The 14,124-nt window shown below is 35.1% G+C and overlaps 1 protein-coding gene across 6 annotated transcripts in view; it reads right to left on the bottom strand.

Annotated features, from left to right (window-relative positions):
• The window catches only part of CLCN4 (chloride voltage-gated channel 4), a 104,507-nt gene that overhangs the window by 25,379 nt on the left and 65,004 nt on the right, over nt 1-14,124 (bottom strand). For all 6 annotated transcript variants that reach the window (XM_016424789.2, XM_007500940.3, XM_007500938.3 and 3 more), the window contains one exon: nt 1,116-1,332. In XM_016424789.2, the coding sequence (XP_016280275.1) occupies nt 1,116-1,332 (217 nt within the window). The remainder of the gene's footprint in view (nt 1-1,115; nt 1,333-14,124) is intronic.

Raw genomic sequence — 14,124 nt, 5'->3', positions numbered from 1 at the left:
TATAATACATAATTATATATCTATTTTGTAATGTTTATATGACACAATATATATTTCATATCATGTAGGTTTCTCTTTATATTAATAGATTAATATGCTATGCATATTTATATTTAATAACATTTATATTATACTTTATAAATGTGATACAACAAATAGTACACATTTATTTTCATGGTATTTATATTTATCCTTTTTTTAAAAATCCTTACCTTACGTCTTGGAATCAATACTGTGTACTGGTTCCAAGGCAGAAGAGTGGTAAAGGGCTCGGCAATGGGGGTCAAGTGACTTGCCCAGGATCACCCAGCTGGGAAGTGTCTGAAGCCAGATGTGAACCTAGGATCTCCCATTTCTAGATCTGACTCTCAATCCACTGAGCTACCCAGCTGCCCCTTTATAGTTATCTTCATAAAATATACTACTATATGATATATAAATTTATATTATTTATTATAAATATTATCTCATTTGACTTTCCCAATAAAATGCGATTACTTCCCCCACACTGCTGTATTGTTGGGGGTGCTATTATTTTTTAATTTTTATTTTTGGAGGTGCTATTATTATCTTCATTTTATAGTTGAGGAAACTGAGGCAGACCAAGATTAAATGATTTATCTAGGGAAACATAGATCATAAGTGCCTGAGGACAGATAGGAAGCCTAACACACCATCTACTGTACCGCCTCTACTGGAGTCTTAATTCATTTTCTAGCTTTCAGCATCATTCTTCGCCAACCTATCTTCCAATAGTGTAAAACTCATCTTCCTAAAAGAGAAATCTGACCATATCATGCTCCAACTCAAGAATCTTCAGTGGCTCTCTGTTGCCTTGAAGGTAAAATGGGACATTTAAATCCTTGTCCACCATCTGGCCACGTCTGCAGGGTTTCTCTTCGTGCACCTCTACAGTACAGGGAAGTTGGCCCTTTGGGGTTCGGCGTTCCATCTCCTCCCTCTGGCTTTACCTGAGCCTTCTGGAATGCCTTAGACGCATTTCCTTCTAGTCTCTACTTCTCTGAATCCTCCGCTGCTGCCCCGCCTCTGCCCTGCCCTGGCACTGTCGTGCGCTCCTAGATCCTGGCCGACATTAAACGCGTGCTTCTACTTACCCACTCCGCGTCACCAGGCATTGCCGGAGCCCCAGCTTCCGAAAGATGTCCACCACCGTCTCCATGGGCGTGTGGTCCGTGACCGTGAAGGGGCTCAGGTTCAGAATGCGCCTCAGCTTCAGCGGATGAGGGCTATTCGCAGGCAGCTCGGGCGGCTCTTCCGTGAAGTACATGATGGAATTGCTCACGATCCCGTCCTGCCGCTGCCTGGCATTTTCTGGGCAAGAAGCACAGACGGGCAGTTAGAAGAGGCGAGCCCGAGCAGGGAATGGCTACTCTGCCCACAATCCTACCTCAGGAGCTGACGTTGTTCACAAACTAACCTATACAAATGCAAATCCAGACCTCAAATATATTTATCTATCATACAGAAATTACATTTACATTCATATGTTTATCTAAATATGTTTATATTCACATGTGTTTATATATTTATTTAAATATATTTATATTCATATCTAAATACATTTATATTCATCTATATTTATCTAAACATATATTTATATTCACATATTTATATTCATATATTTAAACATCTATTTATTTAAATATGTTTATATTCATATATTTATCTAAATACATTTATATTCATATATTTATCTAAATATAGCTTTATATTCATATCTATTTATCTAAATATATTTATACCCACACATATTTATATATTTATTTGAATATATTTATATTCATATCTAGTTATCTAAATACATTTATATTCATCTATATTTATCTAAACATATATTATACTCACATATTTATATTCATATATTTATCTAAACATCTATTTATTTAAATATGTTTATATTCATATATTTATCTAAACACATTTATATTCATATATTTATCTAAATATAGCTTTATATTCATATCTATTTATCTAAATATATTTATATCCACACATATTTAAACATATTTATATTCACATTGATTTATCTAAATACATTTATATTCATCTATATTTATCTAAACATATATTTATATTCACATATTTATATTTATCTAAATATCTATTTATTTAAATATGTTTATATTCATATATTTATCTAAACACACTTATATTCCTATATTTATTTAAACATAGCTTTATATTCATATCTATTTATCTAAATATATTTATATCCACACATATTTATATATTTATTTAAATATATTTATATTCACATCGATTTATCTAAATACATTTATATTCATCTATATTTATCTAAACATATTTATATTCACATATTTATATTTATCTAAACATATATTTATTTAAATATATTTATATTCATATATATTTATCTAAACACATTTATATTCCTATAATTTAAACATAGCTTTATATTCATATCTATTTATCTAAATATATTTATATTCACACATTTATCTAAACATATTCATACATTTAAATATATTTATATGCATATCTATTATCTAAATACATATTTATATTCATACCTATTTATCTAAATACATTTATATATTTATCTAAACATATATTTATATTCACACATTTATCTAAACATATATTTATTTAAATATCTTTATATTCATATATATTTATCTAAATACATTTATATTCCTATATTTATTTAAACATAGCTTTATATTCATAAATATATTTATATTCATATATTTATATATACATTATAAAATTTATCCTTGAGAGGAATTGTCCTGAAATCAGAGCATTATTACAGCCAAATTTCTGTTTTGGCTACCACCATAATAGTGCCTACCTCGCAGGGTTGTTGTGGGGGTAACAATAATGTCTGTAAGGTGCTTGGCACATAGTAGGTGTTTAATAAATGTGTTTCCTTCCTTCCCATTTTCCCTTCTTCCATAATGGCCCAGATAAGACAAGGATCCATAAAAAATTCAAGAACAACACTTTAATAAATGTAGTCATTCTGAATTCTCATAATCTCCATACTACATGGAATGAACAGCTTTCAAAATATAGAGAGCTGGTAGAAAAAAAATCAAAACCACATGTGAATGGAATGAATGGCATACACATCATCCCCAGTATCCTGTAAGATGCCAGAGTTGTCCCAGAGATGCTTTCAGTACACCCAAGGAAGAAGAAATTATATCCCAATATTTTATTAAATTGCAAAAAAAATCAATTTTTATGCCTTGGAACAATAAGTAATATGTCAAATATAAAAGAATAACAGAAGTAGGACTGTTTTAATTTGAACTCTACTGAAAAAGTGAGGGGGGAAAATGGATCAATAGTAAGAATAGCTGCTATATTGTATTTTAAGATTTGCAAAGTACTTTTCTTTTCAACACTTTTCTGTCTTAGAATCAATACTGTGTATTGGTTCTAAGGCAGAATAGTATTAAGGGCTAGGCAATGAGGGTTAAGTGACTTGCCCAAGGTCACACAGTTAGAAAGTGCCTGAAGGCAGATTTGCAAAGTATTTTTCATTCATTATCTCATTTTAGCTTCCCAAAATTGGGAGATAACTGCAATTACTTTCCTCATTTTACAGAGGGGGAAACAGAGACTGTTTTGCCCAAAGAGTCAGTAACTGTGACTAGACTTGGACCTGCATTTTCGTAACATTAAGTCTAGCTCTCTAGCTAAATATGAAATGAGGACAAAGTAAACATTCTTAACGGTTTTTCTTTCTTTTTTTTTTGAACTTTAAAGATTAGGTTTATTTGGAGAAAACAAAACAAAAACAAAAAATCCTGGAAAAAAGCAGTCTCCATGATGTAAGTACTACCGCTAGGATTTGGGGCACACATTGGTTTTTGACATAAAAGTCATTCCTCTTTTAAATTGGTCAGAGCCTACCTGATATTCCTAACAGCAATGGAGATCGGTTTAGAAGTGCTCAATCACTATTCATCTTTAAAATGACATTAATTACAAATTAATTTATCATTACTCACAATGGGAATGTGAACCCTTTGCACGATGAGAAGTCTGAGACTAAACCTGCCTTAGTATCCAGAACTTCCAGGCCAAACACAATTATCACTGGAGGGGAGAGAGAAAGGTCAAGGAAAGACCCCTTTTTTCTCTTTTATGCTTTGGATTTTTTATAGTTTTCAAATGAGCCATGTCTTGGATTTAAAAATAGTAAAGTTGTTATGATTGCAATTGCCCTACTTATTCTCCGCTGAGAACTTAGAGCTCATTAAAAACACAACTTAATGCAGGGCTGGAAAACTGGGCTGAAAACTTTTTTTTTTAAGTAAAAAAAGCAGCAAAACAAGTCTATTGGCCTCAATAGATCTGTCTAAGGCTAGTGAATAGGAACAGACTAGAAGAGATGCATGGTACGGTTTGCCCTGACATGGTTCCAGTATCTGTTATAAATCCCTTCTCTTCTCACTCACTATTATTCACCTACATTTCTGTATGAAAGAATAAGGCTACAATAGTGTCCTCGGTGGCCTTTCATTGCAATACACTACTTTAATGGGAAACTGGTAGCATTTGGGATCACACTGAGGCGGGGGGGGGTGGAGGAGAGGAGCCCTCGTTAAAACAGAAACAGAAGGCTGGCCTGCAGAGCAAACGTCTTCAGATGATGGGGCCCACTCTGGTAACATCAAAAAGGATGAGATTCAATCAGAAATACACTGACTGAAGTCCATCTTTTCAAAGATCTGTAAGGCATTGGACGCTTCTTTGCTGAATCAAGACTTTTCTCTTTTTTAGTGATTTTCCAAAAATGCTCAACACGCCTCCATTTGCTTCTATCTGCAGGCTGATGATTTTTCACCATCACATTGCACGTTTCTATCTATTCCATCAAGAACACTTTAAAACGTTACTGCCTAGTCTGACCAGAGGCTTCAAACATTAAACAGGCGCACATAATGGACATACGACAAATATTGATCTAGAATTAGGTACACTGATTGATGGAATCCCACAATGAATGGAAAATATGGGAGAATTTACAACAGTTTGTGGAGTTTCAAGAAAATTAATGCATCTATCGGAACTAAAACTGATTCAATATATATAAAATTACTAAAAAAAGCCTTAAAATATTCTCCAAAAAAGTCCTGGGCTGACCTGGATTTGAAGACTTAATCTAACATTGAGTAAATCAAGATTTGGAGAACCGAGCTGTCCCCTTTGATGCTGAACAACAACCTGGAGGGACTCAACAAAAAAAATGCCAATATGGACAATATGGACCGGAGACAGTGCTGGTGACCATATGACTTGCCCATTCTGCTACTCAAACTGTGAGTGTTCACCGTTGCTTTCCAGATAGACTTTGATATGGATCCTTGAAGGAGAATAATAAAGGCTTATCCTGAGGCTGTAAATCATATCCAGGGATGTCAAAAGGGTCCAAGGCAATGGATGGCAAGTGCTGTGCTAGCAGAGCAAAGTGTCAGATTCCACCAAGCTGCAAAGGCTTCAAATACAAAGCTGGTGATGGATAGGACCAGCCTATATTTCTGTTGCACAGAAGAGAAACTCATCCCCAGGTTGACGATATAAATGTGAGGAGATTTTCTAGTTATGGCAACTCTTGGGGACTCTTTTCTAATTAATTAAAAAGAGTCTGTGGTCTGCATCAATAGAAGGAGTCTCCATGCCAACAATACTACGGAGATCACTTAAGTACAGAAAATCGCCTCAGCTTTGGGACTCAAATATTTATCTGTCTCATTTTTGTCACAACCTTCTACGAAAAAAAGGAGGAAATAAAGGAGTAAATTCAAGCTTTAGAGGTTCGGAGTTTATAAAAGAAAATATACTGTGGGTTTTCCTCCTCAGAGCTTTGGCTAATAAACGTAACAACATGCACATCTTCCATGTGGAAAAACAAACAGCAACCTTGCCTCTTGTAAGCACTGAAGTCATCTGTTTAGATGGATGGCTAAGATGCAACGGTTTGGATAAACAATAAGACTCTTTATTAATAACTGGCCCACAAACGCTAAACAGGTGGCAAGAAATTGCAATGTACAGACTGTATATACAGTACATCATACATCACAGGTTTGGAGCACAAGAAAAAAAATTGTCATTGGGATGGCATTTAGAGGTATGCAGAATGAGTAAAGTTGGATTAGTTGTTCTTGTTTGTTACTTTAATTTTTTCCAGAGTGCTGGATTGGACTCAGCAGCCTATTTCAAAGGGTCCAGACCTACACAGGATCTAAGAAGGCAGGAGTTGACATTGTGGCTTTGTCAACTCCCCTCTCTATTCTCATTGTTTACTTCATCTGAAAAACAGATGTGTCTAGCAGAGAGAGTAGGGGGCCTGGAAGCCAGAAGATCTGAAATACAATCCTGGGTCTACCAGAGAACCTTTTAAAATGATCTGTTAGCTACAGTATTTGAAGAGAGAGCTTCATTGTTAAAAAAAAAATGTCATTTTTTCTTTAGTGTGTATACAACTAGTGCTAATATGGGCTTCATTTATACTACAGGGAAGAACAATTAGAAAATTCATTAACCATTATCCTTCTGTTTAACAACTAAATTTCATAGACTTAAAGTTTGCTTAAAGCATCTTCTATGGCTCCATATTGACTAAATCTTCCCTTTTTGAAGAGCTTAACTTGCATTTATTTCATTTAATTTCTTTATATATCATTTAGCATAAAACAAATTCATTTTATATATGTAATTAAGTGTTAGAAAAGGTAGTCTGAGTTGTTAATTAACTGTGATAGATAAGGAAAGATGTAGCTTAAGAGCTTTTTATGTTAAGTCCACATCTTTACTATCTCCGGATTTTGAATAAAGATAACGGAAGCAATCATAGTCAGTTGTAAAAGTGGGAATAGTATTTGCTTTTCTAGGAATGTAGGTCAATTTGTCAATGAGACAACTTTGTATATCTTCGAGTTTCTTCTTGTGAGTCATTCGTTGTCTGTTACAATAGCAATAAGTCTTTTCCTAAAATATCTGAAGATAGTAGAGGCGTGATCAATAAAATGTTTGGACCTTGTACTAGACAATTATTAGCTAACCTACTTTGAGTAGATAGAGTTTGTTCATCAGTGATTGTTATCAACTGTCAAATGCCTATAAAACAACTATGAACATCCACAAGGTGTCTTTCATCAGTTTTCAGCTCAGAATTATGGCCCAGAGATTTCTTTATTTCTTACATTTTGGTGTGTAGAATGTAGAATTTGTGAAATTTACCCATATTGCAAATGCAAGTACAATTTATTTATTAGTTGTTAATTATGACTTGTAATCTGGGTACAACTCATTAGGTAAATAATTATCTTGAATATTTAAAATATAAACAAAATAATTCATTCATTTGTTAATCGTTCTTTCCTAATTCCCCAGGGAGAATGTAACTAATAATAGTCATTTATTGCAGCATACCTAGAACTATATTAGAACCTTCTAAAGAATTCAAGGTGTAATGGAGAATATTAATGGAAAAAATATGATATAATTATAATAAGAATCTAGTACATGCATAAACTATATCAGCTGCTCAGATAGTGTGTCTTCTTGTAGAAAACACTAGAAAGCTAACTTTGGGGAGAATTTTTATGACATCTAAGGGAAGTGCTTTAGCCAAGCTGTGAGACATGTGTGGAATTCCATGATTGGTTTTGGTTGGCTCATCAAGTGGTTGGGAGATTGATTTTTTTTTTTGATTGGCTGAGTAGTAAGAACTGTTAGTATCTTCAAAAAAGGTCTGAGTTCATTCTGGCCACAATCTCTTTTTGTTGTCTCTTGAGACCATATGGACCCCAAGAAATGGTGCCATCTTGACCTTTGTGTTCATTCTTTTCTATTTTAGGTGTAGGCAGTAGAATCTCCTACCACAGGAGAGGAAGCCACAGAAATCCAAGAGATGAAATCTAGGCCAGGTTTTGCAGCAATCCCAGGGATCAAGAAATGTTCTTCCTAAGCTACCTTCTAACACCATGCAGGTGAGTGAGAACCATCCAGTAGGGATGCAACTTTTGGATGTGAAATTGATGAGAATGATGCTGTCTTGGAACTAAGTTAAATTTTGGATCTGTGGCATCCAAAAATGAGCTGGTGTAGGGAAGATTAGGCCCAATAGATTTTGGTGGAAATACTTATAATTCTGAACTTTCTATCTTTAAGGTAAATATCCCTTTGTAGGAGCTGCATATTGATAAGTGGTTAAACGCAATTGGGTTGCTAGTCACAGGCACCCTCATAAAGGGGAAAGGCATACATAGCCAGTGTAGATGGCTATGATGGCCAAGGTTGAGAAGAGAGATACCCCTAAACCCCTTTGGGTACTCAGAGGAGAAATGTAGCTGTCCTGCCCTGAAAGAATGTGACCAGAATATACATGATCCATAATAAAGAAAGAACACTCCAATTGAAGACGGAAGACCCAACTTGACTAATCACTACCCATTTGTCCTTGGGCAACTTATTAAACTTCTCTAAGGCTCAATTCTCAAATCTGTAAAAAGGGAGCATTCAGGATCCTTCCAGTCCTAAATTCTATGACTCTGATCCAGTATTTAATACATATTCATTGATAAGATGATAACCCAAAGACATAAGAACCCCAAATCATAGGCGCCCACAAAGGAACTAAAAAAAAAAACCATCTTGAATTAGAGAGTTATAAAAATGCTTCAGACTCTTTGCAAATGGTCTATCTAAAAATCTTTATAATATAGGAGAGACAGAACTCTGGTCCTTTGTATAGGAAAGGTGGTATAGTATAATGGACAGTGGATTGAGTGCTAAACTTTGGGTTAGGAAAGCCTGGGTCTGAATCCCTCTGAATTAAAGTCAAGTTCCTACAGAATTTACTTAGAACTCATGTATAATCAGAAAAATTTGGACTCCATCTCCCAGAATTTTTTTCTTGTTCCAAGAGCCACAAAACTATATACACATATGTAACAAACACAAATGTGAATGGGGAAAGGATTCTTGGAACAAGAAAAGAATGCTGGGAGATAGAATCCACATTTTTCTAATTATACAGTCAGTTCCCTCATCTGTAAAATGGACTAAATGTTATGTTATCTCACAGGGTTGTGGTGATATCACCTATTATGAGCAATCATAGCACCTGTAAAATGATGGATTTTCTCAGCATATTCCCTAGTTGTGTTGAGTCAAGTCCCTGAAGAGTTATACAATTTAATATTCCATCTGGTTACAGAAGGTAATATTAAAGTTTTGGGAAGGCTCAGGTACAGGGAGGGAGAAGAACATGTCTGCATATGAGATTTCACTGAAGCAGGAAATTTCTAGGGTGGCAATTTCCTCAGGAATAAATATAAAATCCTCTGTTGGGCAACCAAATCTCTTTAACACCACTCTCCCCCCAAACCTATCTTTCTAGTCTTCTTATATCTTATACTCCATCGTTTACTCTGCAGTTCAGTGTCATTGTTGTCCTTGCTGCTGCCATGTCCTAACCCTCCCCATCTCTACCTCCTGGCTTCCCTGGCTCCCTTCGAATCTCCACTAAAACCCCACTTTCTGTAAGAAGCCCTTCCCAGTCCTCCTTATTCTAGTCCCTTACCTCTACTGATTATCTCCAATTTATCCTGTTTACAGAAGGACCTCATTTTATGTATAAATACATTCCAATACGTCAATACGTTCCAAGATCCTTCACATCAGAAGAAAATCACACATAATAGTGAACCCCATTATTTAATAAATATTTCTTATATCAACATACCTAGCTAGGCTCTTTTTTCTTAGGCTTATCAGAGGCACCAGCATCACTACTCCTACACTTTGGGGCCATTAGTAATAACTAAATAGCATTAATGAAACAAAGAGAAGCACTGCTGTGATGCACAGGACAAGGGAGAGCTACCAATACAAACTGATACAGGAGCTAATGGTTGGCTAAAAACAAGGGATTGAGTCACATTAATGCTTTTCAGAGAATGAAAATGATCGGGCAAGCAGCATGGATTCAGTGCATAACTCAAAATTTTAATTTTGCATATTCTTCTGCCTTTTTTGGATAGCCATTTGTGTATACCTGATTTCTGGGTGCTGAGTTCACATAAAACAAGGTCCTCCTGTAGATCTGATTTGGACATTGTTGTTATCTTCCCTCATTAGATTGTGAGCTCCTGGAGAGCAGAAATTGCCACGTGCTTTTCTTTGTTTCCAGGGTATTCAGCAAATAATAGAATGTTTATAAATGTTTACTGACTGATTCTACAGGGGGATATTGGCTACTCATCTATAACTCACAGTTTGGAAAACTGTCTGGGACGCAGAGAGGTCGCCCAGGGTCACACATCTATATGGGGCATCAACAGGACTGGAAACAAGATCTTTCTTATTCTTGGATGTGACCATTCAATATAAATAGTAAGAAGTATATATATATGGTCATATATATTATATGCATAATATATATGTACTATAGTATAAAATATATAGTATACATAGAGTAAAAAGTAAAAAAATATATAATAAAAATAATAATAAATATATATATTTATGATATATATAATATACATATTATATATATATAAAATATATAATAAAAAAATAAAAAGCTTAGCAATCCCAACATGAACAGTGTTAGACACAAAGTTGGTGTTCAACAATATTTTTTAGTTTTAATTATATAATCTTTGAAATGCCAGAAAATGAAAGTAAAAATGTTAGTTGATCTTGAATAAGATGTCAGAGTTGATCTGTTCTGAATGTAATAAAAGTTTATTAAATAATTATTATACTGATAGTATGTTAATAGCAACACAGTAAATCATCAGTATAAATAACCAAAAGAATTTTCTCCATAAAACCTATCTATTATGCATAATTATTTTAAGTACAGTAGCAAGTACTTAAGTACAAGCAAGAGTGTTGGATTTGAATCCAGAGGACCTGGATCCCAACTCTGCCCCTTACTACCCCTGTGGCCTTGGGAAAGGCATTGCACTCCTCCTGGCCTTACTTTCTCCAAAGGTAAAAGGAGTGAGTTGGACTAGATGACCTCAAAGATCTCTTTCATCTCTAAATCTATGGACCGTACAACTGAAAACTGGGATTAGAATTTACAATATTATAAAGGAATTTCAGAAGTCATTTATTATACATATATATGTATACATACACACACTCACATATATAGAATGTATATATATATAATTTATATATAATAATTCCTTTAATTCCTCATTAAAACATGAAAACATCTAATGAGAAAGCACTTTGTACATCTGTATAATATATATCTGTATATCTGAGAGATGAAATATTGGCTGCTCTTGCCTTCAGAAAAACCTCGTGGAGGTCTTTCCTGTGGTCCACACTAGCAGCGTGATCCTGAGTGAATCACTTCTGAGCATCCTAGGAAGCCCTCTAAGACAGTGAGTTAGAGATGAGTTGCTGACCCGCACCCAAGATGTGGTTTTTCCACAGGCGTTCCTTGCATAGTGAAATCACAGGTTTAGACCAAAAATCACAATCTGTCTGACGTCCATCTACTAAAATATAGTTCCAACCTTTTTTAAAATTCTCCAGAGAAAACTCTGCAGCCTTCCTTATTTGGAAGGCCTTTATTCCTTTGAAAAAATACTTACCCTAAGTTCTACAAGCTACAGCTTTAGAACTTGTTCTCCCGTCTATTTTGAATTCGATGCAAGTTATTAAGTTGTTACTAGATAGAGGTCACAGTGTTAAATCCTAATAATCCAAAATTCCACCCCAAAGTGCCCGGATAGCCCAAAGGTACAGAGAAGTAAAGTACAAGGTTACGGAAGGAGAGAATGCTAGCAATTGGAGGATAAAGAAGGATTTTATGGCTCTTGGAGAGAGCCATGAAGGATGATAAAAATTCTAACAGATAGTGATAAAGATGAAGTGCATCCTGGGCAATAAAGAAGGAAAAGAACCTGTATGTTCTAAATATTTATAGCTGCAATCTTTGTGGTGGCAAAGAACTGGAAATGGAGGGGATGCCCGTCCACTGTGGAATGGATAAGCACGTCGTGGCATAGGATGGCATCGTGGTGGAACACTATTTTATCATAAGAAATAAGCAGGTTAATTTTTTTTTTAAATGAAGAGGCACCTAGGTGGTTCAGAGAGTCAGGGTTCAAACCTGGCCTCAGGAGCCTGTATGACCTGGGCAAGTCACTTAACTCCAATTGCCCACCCTTACTGCTCTTCTGCTCTGAAACGGATACTTAGTATTGATTCTAAAACAGAAGGTAAGAATTTAGGAAAAAAGAAAAAGAAACCTACATGCAATTATGAAGAGTAAAAGGAATGAAACCAAAGGAACATTATATACAGCAACAGAAATATTGTTTGAAGAATGATTTGTGTAATACAGAAATAGATCTTGATCAATGATACATGTAAAACACAGTCGTCTTGCTCGTTGGCCATAGGAGGGGGAAGGGAGGAGGGGAGGGAAAGAACATGAATCATGGAACCACGGGGGGTGGGGGGATGGGGGAGAGATCCTTAATTAATTAATTAATTGATTTTTAAAAGGAAAGAATGATTTGTGTATGTCTGCCTACAAAGAAAGAACTGAGAAAGAAATAAGCAAGAAACAGTTTTATATATACATATATCTTTTTGTCCAATGATGACATCTCTAGTGTGAGAAGGGGAGGGAGGGACTAACCTGGGAATTTTAATATAACCAAAAAAATTAATTAATTAAAAAAGGAAGGAAAATTGTGCAATTCTGATCTCATCCCCATAACAGGAGAAGTACATTTTGGTTCCACAAATGTAGGAAATTAACTTCTTCCCTTACAGCTGGAGACCTGCTATCTCTGCAGGCTGAGAAGATAAGCATTTCTGATAGCTCCTAGGTAAATGCTGACTAGTCCCTTTTCCCTGGGCTATTGCCTGTCTAATGGAAAGCATAAAGACTCTGTTTACATTTGCTTTTGTGTCTACAGACATTCCAAACATTGCTGCCTAGAGAGCTTATCAGTTCATAAACCCAAATTCCTTCTCTAACAATTTGATGCCAATTATTATTTACCATTTGATTACAGTGGTGGCTTTCGACAGTAATTAGCTAGTAGTTCCCACTCAGGTGCCTGCTCAGCTAGACAATGGTAGTGGATTTCTTCACATTGATTACTTCAGGGAGGATTTTTTTAATTGTACCTTTTGCTTTAAAGTCCTTAGAAAGGCTGTATATTTTAAAAGGACGTCTGATTAAAATATTTAAAAACAAACCCAGCCTCTATTTAAAGAGAGAGAGAGGAGGATGAGGGAGAGGGAGACAGAGAAATAGAGAGAGAGAGACAGAGAGACAGAGAGAGACAGAGACAGAGAGAGACAGAGAGAGAGAGAGACAGACAGACAGAGAGAAAATGAGAGCCAGAAACAGAGACAGAAAGAGAAAGACAGAGACAAAGAGAAAGAGAGAATGAGAGACAGAGTCAGACAGAGACAGAGAACAAGAGACAGAGACAGAGATACCCACAAAAACAGAATTAAAATATAATTCTATATTTAGCCCTAACATACAAGAAATATACCCCAAATATGTAAGCAAATTTAATCTTTGGTGAATAAAACACTATGGTTTCTGTTGTATAAAATTATGCCTGGCATCTTTGAGGCACTAGGTAAGAGGAAACCAGTGGATATACTTTTACTGAGATTTTAAAAACTCGATTCCTTTTTTTAAAGTTGAATAATCGTGGATTTGAGGGAACAGTTTTTAACAAGGATAAAAAGCTGGTTTATAGCTAGGAAACTGAATATAAATATAGACCAGAATTTCTCTGAAGACCAGAGAAGGAGAATAATGGGATCCATCATGGGAAGTTCTGAGACTAGTCTGGAACATTTTTGTACAACATAGCAAAGGGAGAATAAACAGTCAGCTACTCAAGTGTGTGGATAACACTAAGATCTCACAGATTAAATAAAGTAATAAACTGACAAGGATAAATTATAGAATGATCTTATAAAATGCTAAATGTAATTAAGAGAATGGCAACTGGAAATTGAGGGGATGTCTGTCACTGGGGGAATGTCTGGACAAATTGTGGTATATGATTGTGATGGAATATCCCTGTGCCTGAAGAAACATTCAGATTAATTTTT

Source organism: Monodelphis domestica, chromosome 8 (assembly GCF_027887165.1).
Source record: "Monodelphis domestica isolate mMonDom1 chromosome 8, mMonDom1.pri, whole genome shotgun sequence".
Taxonomy (NCBI): Eukaryota; Metazoa; Chordata; class Mammalia; order Didelphimorphia; family Didelphidae; genus Monodelphis; species Monodelphis domestica.
This window is presented reverse-complemented; position numbering and strand designations above follow the sequence as displayed.